Raw genomic sequence first — 14970 nt, forward strand, 5'->3', positions numbered from 1 at the left:
GGGGGGGGAATTGATGGGATTAGGCCTAAATTTCAAAGATCCTAAGGAAGAGTTGCATTTTAGGTAAATAAATGCTGGATGTCAGCAGAGAATTGGTGAATTTAACTCTAGATGAAGACTGATAATGGGGAAAAAATTGGATAATTGAGTATATAAAGTAATCTGTGATTAAGAATACAAGGTTCAGGGCTGGAGAGACGGCTCAGAGGTTAAGAGCACTGGCTGTTCTTCCAAAGATCCTGAGTTCAATTCCCAGCAACCATATGTGTTGGCCCACAACCATCTATAATGAGATCTGGTGCCTTCTGTCATACAGGTGTACATGCAGGCAGAACACTGTATACATAATAAATAAATAAATCTTTAAAATAAAAAAGAATACAAGGTTCAGTTGGGTGGTGGTGTACCCCTTAATCCCAGCTCTCTGCATATCTCTTTGAGTTTGTCTACAGAGTGAGTTTTAGGACAGCAATGGCTATACAGAGAGACAAAAACAAAAAAAAAAAACTCGAGGTTCTTAAAATGACAATTGTATCTATAGTACAACACTCTGGAGGCAGAAGCAAGCAAATCTGTGTAAGAACCTGATCTACATAGCAGTTTCCAGACAGGTATGGGCTGCAGTATGGCCCCAATAATAAGATATAGCTATCAACTAAAGAATTGTTTATAATAGTAGTTTTCATATTTAAACACTATTTCAAAGAGTTTGCACACTTGGTGGTGCTGGAAATTGATGCCACATGATTTTAGTAGACTTAAGTAACACTTAAAATAAGCAAAATAGTCTTGTTTTACAGATTAAGCAGCAGAAGCTCAGAGACAGTCTTACTCATAGTTGCACAGCTAATCTTGTGGAGCACTGTCGAGCCGGTCTTCCTATCCCATGGGCTCCCTTCCTATCACACTGGAAAATCTATTACTTAATCTTGTTCATCTGTTATGTGTGGAGCACAACGTGGCTCTTTCAGATGTAGATTGAAAATAAGCTAAATATTTCAAGAGGTGACTTTTTTTTTTTTTTGTCACCAGTGGATTTACTTGTATTTTTACAGAACTTAAAATATTTTCTCCCTGAAATGACAATTTATCAGTAAGCAAAGTCCTTCATTAAAATCAAACAGACTTTAATAGTAGGTGTTTCATTAAGGAATTGCCAACTTATTAGGCATGAGAACGTGGGTTTTAATTTTTTTTCTCATAGGTATTTGAGAATAAATGGACATTTTCATGGGGCGAGGTTGTGGCTCAGTAGTAGAGTGGCTCCCTAGCATTCAGGCACCTGTGTTCCATCTGCAGCAACACACACACACTTAACACCAGAAAGGAAGGAATTTTGGGTAACAGAATTAGTTCCCAGTTGTTAATTGTAGAAGCCAGCTGTAGCTTTTAAGTTTTTTCACAAGTAATTGTGGGAGGTTTGGGTGGTTTGCTTTTTTTTTGTTTGTTTGTTTGGTTTTTGGTGGTTTTGTTAATTTACCTGCTTGTTTTCTGGAGACAAGTGCTCATTCTGAAGCCCAGGCTATTCTCATTGCCTAAAACTGGAAATACCTTCTCTGTTGCCCAAGTGCTAGCAGACTCCTTATCTATGTTAATCCTCCTTGCTGGCTCATGCTACAAATACTTACCTATGCAAGCACTGAAACACGCAGTGAACACCACAGAGTCTGGAATTTTTGTGGATACGGACAAAATTTCAATTGTTTCAGCAGACTTTCTCCTCCCCTCCCAGCACCTTACCTCTTTAGTCCTAAAGACAGAATCTTATTGTTTCCTAGGCTGACCTAGAACTCTTGGACTCCAACTACCAACCTGCTTCAATTTCCTGAGTAACTGGGACTACAGGTATGTGCTGTTGTGCCTAACTTGGCTTTTATTCCTAATGTGGAAGTTCTATATAAGTTTAACTGTAGCATAAACATAAATCTTTATGGCACAGCTTGAACATTAATGTCTTTATCTCTGAGAAAGAAAAATTCTTATGTAACAGTATAAAACACTGGGTAGTAAATCATGTAGCAAAAGGGACATTGCTTTTCTTAATCACTGTGATCTCCCAAATCTAACTTCCACGTTAAAACTAATGTGTCAGTGCGGGTTTTTTAATCCCTCCCTCTTTCTTTCGTCCACCCATTCTCCCAGCCTCAGCCCCACAGCATGGAACCACAGGTTACTTTAAACGTGACTTTTAAAAATGAAACTCAAAGCTTTCTGGTTTCGGATCCAGAAAATACAACTTGGGCTGATGTTGAAGCTATGGTGAGTATCATTCTGTTCCGTTTCTCACTTTGTTCTGTTTCTTAGTGGTTTAGACACAGATATTCTTCAAAAAATGAAGCTATTTTTAGCGGTTTATTTCATAACTGTTGTTTGTCATCATTACCATTTCTGGAGCTTTGGAAAATTATTTTTTATATGGGCTCAGTATTTGAATAGGAAATGTACCAGGATAAAGGGAAGAAATGACCATGTTCTTTAAACATTTTTTAATTATGTATGTTTATTTAAAAAAAAAAAGAGAGAACATAAGTTTAGGTCAATTTCAGGAGTGGGTTTTCTCTCTCTTTGTCTACTGTATCAGGTAAACTTATTTTTTGAGTGAAATATGGTGTAGGAACATTCTGAGGGATAAATTAGGTTGTCTTCCCTGAAGCCAGGCTGTGGGGGAATTTTCTCAGGCTGGAGAGCAGATGAATTGCTGCTGTTTGTTAACGAATGAGGATATGACTTGTGTTTTGCAAGACCTGCTTGTTGCTAGGTCAAAGGTTGACTGTGTCAGAGCTGGCAAAAAGCAAAAGAAAACCTCCCATGGGTGCTTATGAAGCATCCGTTCCTTGCTTTGCTGATAATTTCTCTCGCCTTGGTTTGCCCTTTGTACCCTTCTAGCATAGTGGGGTTTGCTGTGGTCAATGTTTTACTACTTGGGCGCGTGTGTTTAAAGTAACCATTTGGTTACAAACGTGGTTGTCTGTGTGGGCAGCTTAGGAAGGAAGGAGATTTTAGAAGGGCTTTCCACTGTGTTAAGTCTAGTCCTACCTCCCAACGTTTTTCCTCTGGACTGTCCTAGGGGAAAGGCTGTTGGGAAAGCACCAGTTACCTTTTTTTCCCTAGTAGCTGGTGAGTTGGCGGCTTACCTTTTTCTTTTATTGTAAAATTTTAAGATATAAAAGTGTAATACATGCCCATTTAATTTTTGAATTTATTTTTAATTTATATAGTCACTTTACTTCCCAGACATAGCCTCCTCCCTCTTCTCTTCCCTCCTCCCACCCTTTTCCCCTTAATCCCCTTCTCAGAAAAGGGGAACCCCACCACCACTAAGTCCCCCCAGCACATCAAGTTGCATCAGGATTGAGCTCATCCTCATCCACTGAGGCCAGGCCAGGCACTTCTCAAGGGAGAAGTGATTTAAAAAGCAGGCAACAGAGTCCATGCCATAAACAGCACCCACTCAACTCACTAGGGGACCCACAGGAAGATTAAACTGCCCATTAGCTACACGTGTAGAGGCCCAGGTCCAGTCCATGCATGCTTCTTGGTTGGTTCTTCTGACTCTACAAGCCCCCATGGGTCTAGGTTAATTGACTGTTGGTCTTCTTGTGACATTTCTGTCCCCTCCAGGTACTTCCATCATTCTTCCCACTCTTCCACAGGACTCCCCGAGCTCCGAGCTCCGCTAATGCTTGGCTGAGTCTAAGCTTCTGATTCCACCAGCTGCTGAGTGGGGCCTCTCTGATGACAGTTATGCTAGGCGTATGTAAGCGTAGCAGAGTATTGTTAATGGTGTCGGGGCTGGCTCTCTCCTATGGGGTGGATCTCAGGTTGGGACAGTCATTGGCTGGCCATTCCCTCAGTTTCGGTCTTTATTTCTGCAGGCAGGATAAATTTTGGGTAGAAGATTTTGTAGGTAGATTGGTGTTCCCCTCCCACCACCATAAGTCCTGTTTGACTAGAGTGAGGCCTCCTTAGTCTCCATGTCTCCCACTGCTGGAGGGCTCAGCTAGAGACATCCCCAAGTCCTCTCTGTAGCCTATTCTGTCCCAGGTTTCCAGCTTGTCTCAGAGATACCCTCATCCTGATATGAAACACTCTTAACAAGTAAAGAGATAATGTCTGTCCACAAACTCCTACCCTGTGTCTGTTATTCACACCTCCTTTGAGTGACAGAGATAACAGCTCTGGGAACTTACCCACATTTCCATATTCCATGTTCATGCAGGTATCTGTTAAGGCCTTACAGTAAGCCTGTTTTCCAGCTTGCTTTTCTTGCCCAACAACATTTTGTAGCTGTAATTCTTTTTTTGTTTGTTTGGGGTTTTTTTGTTTGTTTGCTTTTCTGAGACAGGTGTTATAGTAAATAAAAAAATGAGTATTGGGCTATATTATGTTTATTATTAGCCCTATGATTATCACGGCAGTATTATTTAACCCACTATCACAAATAATAAAACACAGATACCTGTTAGATTTTATAATCGCCTTATTTACCTTAGGCCGGGCAGATATTTTACCTACACTATCTCAATATCCTCACCATCCATCTCCCAGGCCTCATTCAGTGCCATCCAGCGTAATCCTTCCTAGCTGGACTACCTTCTATCCATATCCCCTAGTACTTGCTTGTATTCTTCATGTGGGCCTTTTTACGCCATAATTGGAGTCCTTCCTTTCAGCTCACGAGGTTTTTTTCTCCACCCTAACACATTGTGTTGTCCTCCTTCCTTCTCTTTTCCCATCCATCTGATTCCTGTGATTCTCTCTGGAACCCAAAAGCTCAGAAACCTTAGCCACGCCTATCCCATTCTGCCCTGCCCAGGTATAGGCCATTTAATCAAGCAATCAGGTATGTCTTAGGCAGGTTTACAAAACAAGGGTAGGTGTTACCAGATCTTGAAGGCCAGTAACATGCATCAAACCGACCTTTAATAGACAGGGTTTCTCTATGTAGCCTTGGCTGCTCTGGACATTGTTTGTAGACCAGGCTGGCCTTGAGCTCATAGCAGTCTGCCTGCCTCTGCCTCCCTGAGTGCTGGGATTAAAGGCATATGCCACCATGGCAGGCTACAGCAATAGTTCTTAATCAGTAGACACAGAGCAAAGCTCCGTCTTTTAAAGCTGGGGTCCAGGGTACTGCTGGTGTTGCTGACCACTGTGGATGTAACCATTACTTACTGACTTCCCCACACGGTTGTCTTTCTTTTCCCATTATGAAATAGACAGAATCTACATCTCTCAGTGGGGATAGCTTATGTATTGTTCTATTGGGTGGACTCTACCCAAAGGTGAGATGTGGTTTTGAACTTTTAAAAAAATTGTTTTTATTGTTTTTTTATATTAGTGTGTGTGTGTGTGAGAGAGAGAGAGAGAGAGAGAGAGAGAGAGAGAGAGAGAAATGGTTACTTCCTTCAACCTTTATGTGAGTTCCGGGGATCAAACTCAGGTTAGGCTGGCTGGTGGTGGTGCTCGCCTTTAATCCCAGCACTCGGGAGGCGGAGGCAGGTGGATCTCTTGAGTTTGAGGCCAGCCTGGTCTACAGAGCAAGCTCAGGACAGCCAGGGCTACACATAAAAACCTGATCTTAAAAAAAAAAAAAAAGTTAGTAGACTTGTGTATAAGTACTTTACTAATTAAGTCATTTCATTGGCCATTTCATAAGCCTATAAAAATTTTAAATTTTTATAGATGGAGGCTAGAGAGATGGCCCAGGGATTATGAACACTGGTTGCTCTTCCAAGGGATCTAGTTAGATTTCCAATATCCAGATGGCAGTTGCAGAACTGTTAGATACTCTCTTCTGTCCTCTGCCTGCATAGACATTCACAGGATGCACATGCACAGACATACATGAAGGCAAACCCCTATACACACAAAGCAAAATTCAGAACATTTCATCGATAACTGCCAAATGGTTCACAGAATAACTATAACAATTTACAGAAAAATTATTTAATGCTTTGAGTTTTGCTTTGTTTGTGGTGCTGGGGGGTCAAGCATGGGTCCTTCTCCATGCTAGACCAGCACTGTACCACTGAGTATGGCCCTTGCCCTGAATCTTTGACCACACTTATCTATTACAGCTTCAAAAAATGTTTACCGCTGGGCATGTTGGCACACATCTTTAATCCTAGTGCTTGGGAGGCAAAGGCAGCCTGATCTCTGTGAGTTCAAGGCCAGCCTGGTCTACAAAGTGAGTTCCAGGAGCCAGGGATGTCTCAAACCTTGCCTACCAGTAAAATTGAATGTGTTTTTATGTATTTATTAAGCATTTCTGTTTCCTCCCTGTAATTTTTCTGCACATTTTACTTGTATTAATATATTTGTTAACCTTTTTTTTTTCTTTTAAGTCTCTTTATCTATCTCTGGCTGTTCTAGAACTCACTATGTAGACTAGGCTAGCCTCAAACACACAGAAATCCACCTCCCTTTGCCTCCTACGTGCTGAGAGTAAAAGCTTGAAGATGTGCATTAGCACACTGGGCCTTTGGATTATGAACCATCAGATCTGTCCGTTTTGATGCTCTTTTATGTCTTTTATTACTCCCTTCCCTATTGCCACTTACAAACGTTTACTCTTAGTCTGCTTTCTTTGACTTTGTAGGTTTTTAAATCTATGTTAAGATGTTTTCTGGGAATGTAACTTCGTGAAGGGCTCATTTGGCATTCACAGAACTCTGTGTTGAATCTCCAGCATCACACACACACACAAAATGAATGTAAGGGGCTGAGGAGAGGGCTCTTTGGCTTAAGCCCTTGCTGTGCAGGTGTGTGTAAAGTGTGTGTTAATGTCTGTCTTAGTCAGTTGCTTGGGACGCCCATACTGCCTGACTAGACTAGCCCAGTTGGTGAGCTCTGGGTTCAGGAGATATCTTCAGGCTGCAAGAGCTGTGGTATTAGAAAGGTCGCCACACTATTGGTGGCGCAGGCAGAAGACTCTAGCTCCACCATTACCACTAATACATGTAATGTTTGGAAAATTCATAGTCAATAAAGATAGTTACAATGTTTAACTTTATATAGTGAGATACCCTGATCAATTTGTTTCATTTGCAGGTAAAAGTTTCATTTGATCTGAATAATATCCAAATAAAATACTTGGATGAGGAAAATGAGGAGGTAAAGTATTTGCGGACCCCATTATTAGATATTTAGAATCGGGATCTTTTCCAAAGTGATAAGAGCTTTAAAAGTTCAGAATAAGCTGGGTGCGGTGGTATACACCTGTTATCTGTGAGGCAGAGGCAGGCCAATTTCTGTGAGTTCAAGGCCAGCCTGGTCTACAAAGCAAGTCCAGGACAGCCAAGGCTACAAAGAAACTCTGTCTTAAAAAAACAAAACAAAACAAAAAAGTTCAGAATAAAGCCCATTGTAATGGCTCACAGCTGTCTTCCCAGTACATAGGAGACTGAGGCATGATCCTAGGAAGTTTAAGCCAACCTGGGCTTAGAACAGAAGCCTATCTCAAAGAGCCATGAGGGGAAGGAACAGAAAAAACAAAAGAAAGAAAAAAGTTCATAATAGTATTATCTCATTTGCCTAATATTTTAAATGTATTTGTTAATTGCATACTTCATAAAGATTGTTGGCCAGGAAGCAGAGGCAGGTGGATTCTCTGAGTTCAAGGTCAGCCTGGCCTACAGAGTAAATTCCAGAACAACCAAGGCTACACAAACCCTGTCTCAAAAAAAAAAAAAAAAGAAAGAAAGAAAGACTATAAGCATCTGAGATGAAGCTGAGAAATGGGAAAGCGACATGAAGACATGAAGACTATCAGAGAGAGAACCTAAAATATAACAAGGCTGTCGCTTAGCTTATGCTGCTGCTAATAGGGACTCTTAACTAAGTGGTTACCGAGCATCATACTATCAGTACTGTTCACCTGGGACATTCTCTTCATTTACCATGAAGAAGCAGTGGCTCAGAGGTCAGGAATCTGATCCAGAGGCACAAAAGTAAGGAAGTAGAGGCCCCAAATCCCAGGCTCTTGTCCCTAAGATAAAACAGAGCTCATTACTTCTGGGAATAGTGGGAATACTGAACACCTGATGTGGGATTTTTGGGTAAGACTGGTCCTAGTTAACATAAATGCTCAGGTGATAAGACTTAGAATTCACTGTTGCTTTTTTTCTCTTCATAGATATCCATCAATAGTCAAGGTAAGTTCCTGAGAAAAATCTAGTTAGCTTTACTTAAAATTTGCTTGACGTGGTAGTCTCTATCAGTGAAACTAAGAGTGAGGAGGCTGAGGCAGGAGGATTCCAGGTTTAAGTGCAATCTTTGGTACATAGTGAAACCCTGTTTCAAAACAAGTTCATCTGCTCATTGAGTTATTTCCATTTAAACCATATTTGGTTCTAGCATACATTTTAGAATAAAATTTGGCATGCTGTAAATTGACGGTTTTGCCCAGTCATCTGTGGGCATTAGTTTTGTGGGAGGGTTTTTTTGTTGTTGTTTTTCTTCTTGATGGATCTCAGGAGGTATCCCCAGCTGGCTTCAAACTCAGTGTGTAGCCTAGGACCTTGAACATATGCTTCTCCTGCCTCCACCTCCTGAGTACTGAGATTACAGGTTTATGCCTCCACTCCAACTGTATGCAGCACTTGGAATCAGACTCGGGTTGCTGTGAGCTAGGCGAGCACTCTACCAGCGCAGCTACCTCCCCACCTCATAAGGGATTTTGTCTAGAAGGCTAGAGCAGCACAGAGGAACTTAAGAGAAAGGTGCTTTGTCATAGCTTCTCTTTGCCGTGGATAAGTGTTGCATTAAATTTTCCTGGGGAGATGCAAACCACTGTCCAGCCACACCAGGTAGGCACCAACAACAGATCAAAGCACAGTCTCATTGAAGTCAGACTTGGTGGAACCAGGGAGTTTGTTGGGCTTTCTTTTAGAGCGGAGTTGTGTACAGGAGTGTGGACAGCCCCCAAATAAGTAATCACTGCAAGGTCCCACCCCATCATGGTTTGAAATCTCACTGCATCACAGAGCCCCACTTTTCATCATCCTTCACTTCTATAAACAGGATATCATCTCTCAAGACCACTTGCATCTGGGGAAAGGAATGGAATGTCAGGCAAGGGTCTCCTCCCACCTCCGTGGACTACCAATAGCTCCATTGCCAGAGCTGGCTACCACTATATTGTTGTACTCAGTTGTCATAGATATGGGGGCAGGGGCCAAGAATGGGATCTTGTTATGACCAGAAGGAAAAGCATCATTTAACAATAAGAAGAGAGTCCATATGTGAGGATTATAAGAATTTGAGTGTATTTTTAAGATATACAACATTGATATGAAATACATACAGGTGGCTTTAAAAGAGTACTTCAGTGAAAGAAATTAAAATGTGTTTCACCTCAAAATTGCCACCCTCCACACCCTGCCTCTGCCATTTCAGGGTGAAAGTAGGCGAAATCTACTATAGCAGAATTCATCAATACAATACATTAACTGTAGTCTTGATGCTGTGCACTGAAACTATAGGAACCATAGGATTAGCCAAGCCTGGTTTTGCCCTTCTGTAATCCCAACACAGAAAAGATTGTGAGTTTTAAAGTTTTAAGCCAGCCTGAGCTACATAGCTAGACTCTCCCACCCCGCTGTCCCACCCCCTAAAAAAAGCAAAAAACTATGATAGGTGATTGTCAGTAGAATGTTGAGAAGTGTAAAAAAAAAAACAAAAAAACACTGTTTTGTTTTGTTTGTCCCTTTAGGAGAATATGAAGAAGCACTTAAGGTAAATGTTTACTTCATTTTATTTTTAAGCAATTTTAAAAATATTTATTGAAACCTAAACTCCACTGGAAAGTACTAAGAATAAGTAGAATGATAGCCATTCAGTTAGGGAGCCTCTGGTTAAGTGTTGTGAATGACTCGGCAGCAGGCATTAAGTTACCGTGTCATCACATTGTGGGTCTTGGTGCCACCATTTTATCATTTAAAGAGAAACCCCCCTCCCCGGATGTGGTGGTAACTTTTGTGATCCCAGCACAGGAGGCCAAGGTGCCTGGACCGTTGTTCAAAGGCTACTTAGCCTACACACTGAGTTTGAGACCAGCCTTGGCTATGTAACAAGACTGTTTTTTAACTGGGCACAGTGGCACATACCTATAATCCCAACAAAGGCAGGTGGATCTCTGTGAGTTTGGGGTCACCCTGGTCTACAAAGCGAGTCCAGGACAGCCAAGGCTACACAAAGAAATCCTGTCTCAAAAAAACCAGAAAAGAGAAGGGGGGTTGAATGAGCGAGGACAGGAGGATTTTTTAATGCTGCTCTAGCTCAGAGCCTCATGCATGCTAGGTGAGTGTTCTATATCCCATCCTAATAAGATAATCAACTTAATTTTTGTACGCATCACTTAACATACATAAACTTACACAAAACATACACTTAACTTACACACAAAATATGTTGTTTTTAAACGGAATCTTAAGTCTATTGTATAAAAATAAGTAAAGGAAAAACAGAGGCGCTCCAATCCATTCAGTCCCTAATTTTTCTTAAACATTTATGTATGTTCCTGGAAACTGAACAGCTTCTTGAAGAATTTCCATACTTTATTAGGAAAATTTCCTCAGAGATAGAACCACTTAAACTTGCTTTGTGAAATACTAGGTTACAGAAAAATAAGTGCTTAGGTATAGGGAACAGCTTTAAGTGGCCATGATTAGTGTTAGGCTGGAATTTACTTTTGTTTTTTAGGAAGCTGAGATTAGAGTTACTACCTTATAGAATGACCAGTTAAGCCACATATGGCAGTGCACACCTGTAATTGTCGTACCTCAGAGGGTGAAGCAGGGAGATCTTGAGATGGAGGCCAGCCAGGGCAACTCAGACTCCATGTCAGAACAGACAAACAAAATAATTAGAGAAGAATCCAGTTGATGGGAAAATCTCACCTAACAATTTCATCAATTTTTAATATAATAAAGCCATTCGTAGTTAATATTCTTAACAAACAGCAGGCTAGCTGTTAACATGGAGGTTGATTGTCTTTATCCAAAATACTTGGAACCAGACATGCCTCGATTTTTAAAATTTTGATTTTGGGATATTTGTACATTCATAAATGAGGTATCTTATGAAGGAATGGGCTAAATTTGAAATTTGTCTCATATATGTTATATAGCCTAAAGGTAATTTTCTATATTATTCTTAGTTCACAGTATTTTGATTATTACTAATCATAAATGCCAGGTGCTAATTTTTCTGCTTGTGGTATCACGTCAGCATCTCATAAGTGAAGTTTAATTAGGGGCACTCCACCTGTTCATTTAGAAATGCAAACAAAAGTCACAGCAGAGTTCACTGAACTTCTGGGTCTCAGTGCCTTGACATTTCATTTGGAAAAGGAGAATCACAGTGTATTTTTGTTTTGTAATACGCTCTCAGATGGCTAACAGTAAGCAAGGAAACCAACTACAGATGCAAGTCCACGAAGGGTACCACGTTGTAGACGAAGCATTCCCCCAGGTTGTAGTAGAAAAACAAGCAGCTGGCAGGATAGGGAAGAAGCCACTTGCGCATTATTCTTCACTGGTGAGAGTCTTGGGGTCAGAGATGAAGACCACAGAGGAGCCTGCAGCACAGGTATGAGAAGGATGGGCCTTTCTTCCAACTCTAACCTTACATCTCATTGTCTCTTACATACCATTGAAGAGTCATCAAAGATTGGGGCAAGGAGGCTGGGGAGATCATCTTAAAACCACAAGAACCTGAGTTTGATCCCCAGAACCCATGTTTAAACCAGAAAAGGCTGGAAAGATATCTTCCTGGGTAAAGAGGCTAGTGTGCAAGCATGAGTCATGAGTTCAAGTCCCCCAAATTCACAGGCAACGAGTCATGTCTGTAATCCCAGTGCTCCTATGGCAAGATGGAAAGCAGAGTAAGGAGGAGCTCTGAAGGCTTGCTAGCCAGCCAGCTTGACATGTGCAGTAAGTCTTTGTCTCCCACAAGGTGGGAGGCAAGAGCCAGCACAGTGCTGTCCTCTGATCTCCACACACGTGCCTGTACTCACACAGAAGAACCAGGTGTGGAGCCAGGCATGTGGCCCATACCTTCAGTCCCAGCACTCAGGAGGCAGAGGCAAGTGCATCTCTGAGTTTGAGGCCAGACTGGCCTACAGAATGAGTTCCAGGACAGCCAGGGCTACATAGAGAAACCCTGTGTCAAAAAACTTTTTTTAAAAAAGAAGAGTCAGGTGTGGTACATATGTGTATTCTTATAATCTCAGTACAGACAAGGCAGAAACAGGAGGATCTTTGGGGCTTACAGGCCAGCCTAGCCTACTTTGCTGTTTGCAGGCCAGGGAGTGCATCTGCCTTTAAAAGAAAAAGGAAAAAAAAAAGGTTCCTGAGGAATAACATCGAAGGTTGTCCTCCAGCCTCCACACATGTGCACACATCCTCATGTACACAGAAATTTGAGTATTATGTTGACTATCTAGATCTGAATCTTTGAAACTGACCACCCTGGTGTACTTTTAGAGAAAAGAAACTAGAATACACATGTTGTTTTTCTTTTGTGTTCTGTTACACTGTAACTTTAAAAAAAATTACTTGCATGTCATATGCTTGTGACATCTGATAGAAGAAACCTGAAAATAATACATTTTGGAAAAATTACTTTTGAAAAGAAAAGTAACTTCCAAGGTCTCAGATTGTATCTTCTCACAGCCATGTTCACTTGCTCCCTGTGACACGGATCAGCCTCAAGACAAGCCCCCAGACTGGTTTACAAGCTACCTGGAGATGGTGAGTGTTCTCTCCGGCCTGGGTTTAGCAGTCAGGTAGATGGCTGCAGCCTCTGGTGCGGGTGAGTGGAGAGTGGCAGCCAATGATTTTCAGACACAGAGCAAATGTAATGAAGAAAGTTCTAGCCTTTGCCTGAAGCATCATGAAAGGAGAATCCAGTTCTAAACATGTGAGGGAGAAGGACAGATCTCTGTGCTTGAGAAGGACAAAGTAGAAACAGAAGAATCAGTTTAGCCGTGAAAGGAAGAGACCTGTTACATTTCTGTCCATCCCTCTGGTAGCCATTAGCCATGTTCTTAGGTTATATCATCAACAGTCAACAGGAAAGATCCAAATATGTTCTCTTCTCACTTTTTCCCATGCTGGAACTGAGTTTTTCCCCTATCTTCTGCTCTGCATTGTAGTTCAGAGAACAAGTGGTTAAGGAAACAGTTGAGAAGCTTGAGCAGAGGTTGCAGGAGAAGCTTGTCCTCCAGAAGCCACCCTTGGGTTCCTCGCCCTCAGAAGTCTCCATGCCTATTTCAGAGGAAACACTGTTTTTGCCAGAAAACCAGTTCAGCTGGCACATTGCTTGCAGCCACTGCCAAAAGAGGATTATTGGTGTGCGTTACCAGTGTAGGTAAGCAGCTCTTGGGCAAAAGCGGCTACTGCCTAGCACTCTGAGTAGTTGAGGGGAAGCTGGACATCCTCTGTCTCTGAGCAGTAGGTGATGTAGCTTTGATTTGGAAGCACAAGCTACTCCTCTGTTCCATGTTTTGTGGGTTTGGTGGGAACTATTCCGAGTGCTATTCAGGTACATTTGGATGAACAGAATCAGTCAAAGTCAGGTCACTAAGGATAGACTCCCCCTGTTCAGAATGATCTGGCATCTCATTTTTTCCTGTAAACTATTCATGGACATGGGCGTGATTGGAAGTTACTCTTATTTACATTTTAATGAGAAGCATCAGCCATGGCATAGCCAAGTGGCAATTGTAGGTCACTACCTAGCTGTTAAAGGAGCTGTTAAGTCTAAAGTCTAGTCTGGTTCCTCTCTACTTGACGGACTACTGTGACATTTTTACTATGCTGTTCTTTCCACACAGCCTGTGCCCATCCTACAACATATGTGAAGACTGCGAAGCGGGACCGTATGCCCATGACACGAACCACGTCCTGCTGAAGTTGCGGAGACCTGTTGTGGTTTCCACCGAACCATTTTGCCACTCAAAGTGTCCCACCCCACGTCTCCCTGCTGCTCTGGAACAAGTCAGGTAAAGCCATACCCTTGGGGCTGTTCCTCTGACGAGCTTCCTGATTCTGCTGCCGAAGGTGTTGATATGATGAATATCGGATGTGGCCTACAGAGATGGCTTATGGTTAAGAGTACTTGCTGCATTTGCCAGGGACTTGGGATCAGTTCCCAACACCTGCATGACAGCTCACAACAGTCTACAGTTCCAGTTTCAGGGGATTTGATACCCAGTTCTGCCTTCTGTGGGCATCAGGCACACATGTGGTACACTTACCTATGATGAGTAAATCTTTAAAAAAAAAAAAAAAATGTAGTCAGGCAGTGGTAGTAGATGCCCTTAATCCCAGTACTCGGGAGGCAGAAGCAGGCAAATTTCTGAGTTCAAGGCCAGCCTGGTCTATAGAGCAAGTTCCAGGACAAGCAAAGGTTCCACAAACCTTTGTGGAATGTGATGCCTAGCATTCAGAACCATCCTGAGTTCTAGGTCAGACTGAGCTACACAGTGAGACAGTCTCAAAACAAAAGAAAAATTCAATGTTACGTAGTATCACAAAATTACTATTAATCTCCTTATTCTTGCTCTTATTCAGTTGATGTGTAATGATGAAACAGTGGGCTGAGACTCATCCAGGGGAAATGATGAGTGTAAAAGAAATTGAGAAACTACGTGCTAACATTGATGTATTAGCCTCAGGCTTTTTTGTGCTTTAAGACATCATTCATTATCCCACAGGCTCCAAAAACAGGTGGATAAGAACTTTGTGAAAGCAGAAAAGCAAAGGTTGCGTGCTGAGAAGAAACAGAGGAAAGCAGAAGTCAAGGAGCTTAAAAAGCAGCTTAAACTCCACAGGAAGATTCATTTGTGGAATTCGATCCATGGTCTCCAGAATCCCAAGTCCCCTTTGGGCCGACCTGAGAGCCTACTGCATCCTAACACCCTGATGTAGGTAGATCCCAGGCCAGGCCAGGGTGTGGCTTCTGGCC

At 41.9% G+C, this 14970-nt stretch overlaps 1 protein-coding gene across 7 annotated transcripts in view; it reads left to right on the plus strand.

The window, feature by feature from the left end:
* Positions 1-14970, plus strand: part of Nbr1 (NBR1 autophagy cargo receptor) — a 30259-nt gene that overhangs the window by 1823 nt on the left and 13466 nt on the right. For 5 of the 7 annotated variants that reach the window (XM_055619712.1, XM_055619711.1, XM_055619717.1 and 2 more), the window contains exons 2-11: positions 1779-1845; positions 2143-2259; positions 7051-7113; positions 8135-8153; positions 9713-9735; positions 11392-11589; positions 12675-12752; positions 13157-13371; positions 13838-14005; positions 14720-14929. In XM_055619712.1, coding sequence (XP_055475687.1) covers positions 2158-2259; positions 7051-7113; positions 8135-8153; positions 9713-9735; positions 11392-11589; positions 12675-12752; positions 13157-13371; positions 13838-14005; positions 14720-14929 — 1076 coding nt within the window. In that variant the 5' untranslated portion in view covers positions 1779-1845; positions 2143-2157. The remainder of the gene's footprint in view (positions 1-1778; positions 1846-2142; positions 2260-7050; positions 7114-8134; positions 8154-9712; positions 9736-11391; positions 11590-12674; positions 12753-13156; positions 13372-13837; positions 14006-14719; positions 14930-14970) is intronic. The other 2 variants (XM_055619714.1, XM_055619716.1) reach the window with 2 other exon arrangements.

The sequence above is a fragment of the Psammomys obesus genome, unplaced genomic scaffold (genome assembly GCF_907164565.1).
Source record: "Psammomys obesus unplaced genomic scaffold, mPsaObe1.curated_primary_1811, whole genome shotgun sequence".
In the NCBI taxonomy this organism is placed as follows: domain Eukaryota; kingdom Metazoa; phylum Chordata; class Mammalia; order Rodentia; family Muridae; genus Psammomys; species Psammomys obesus.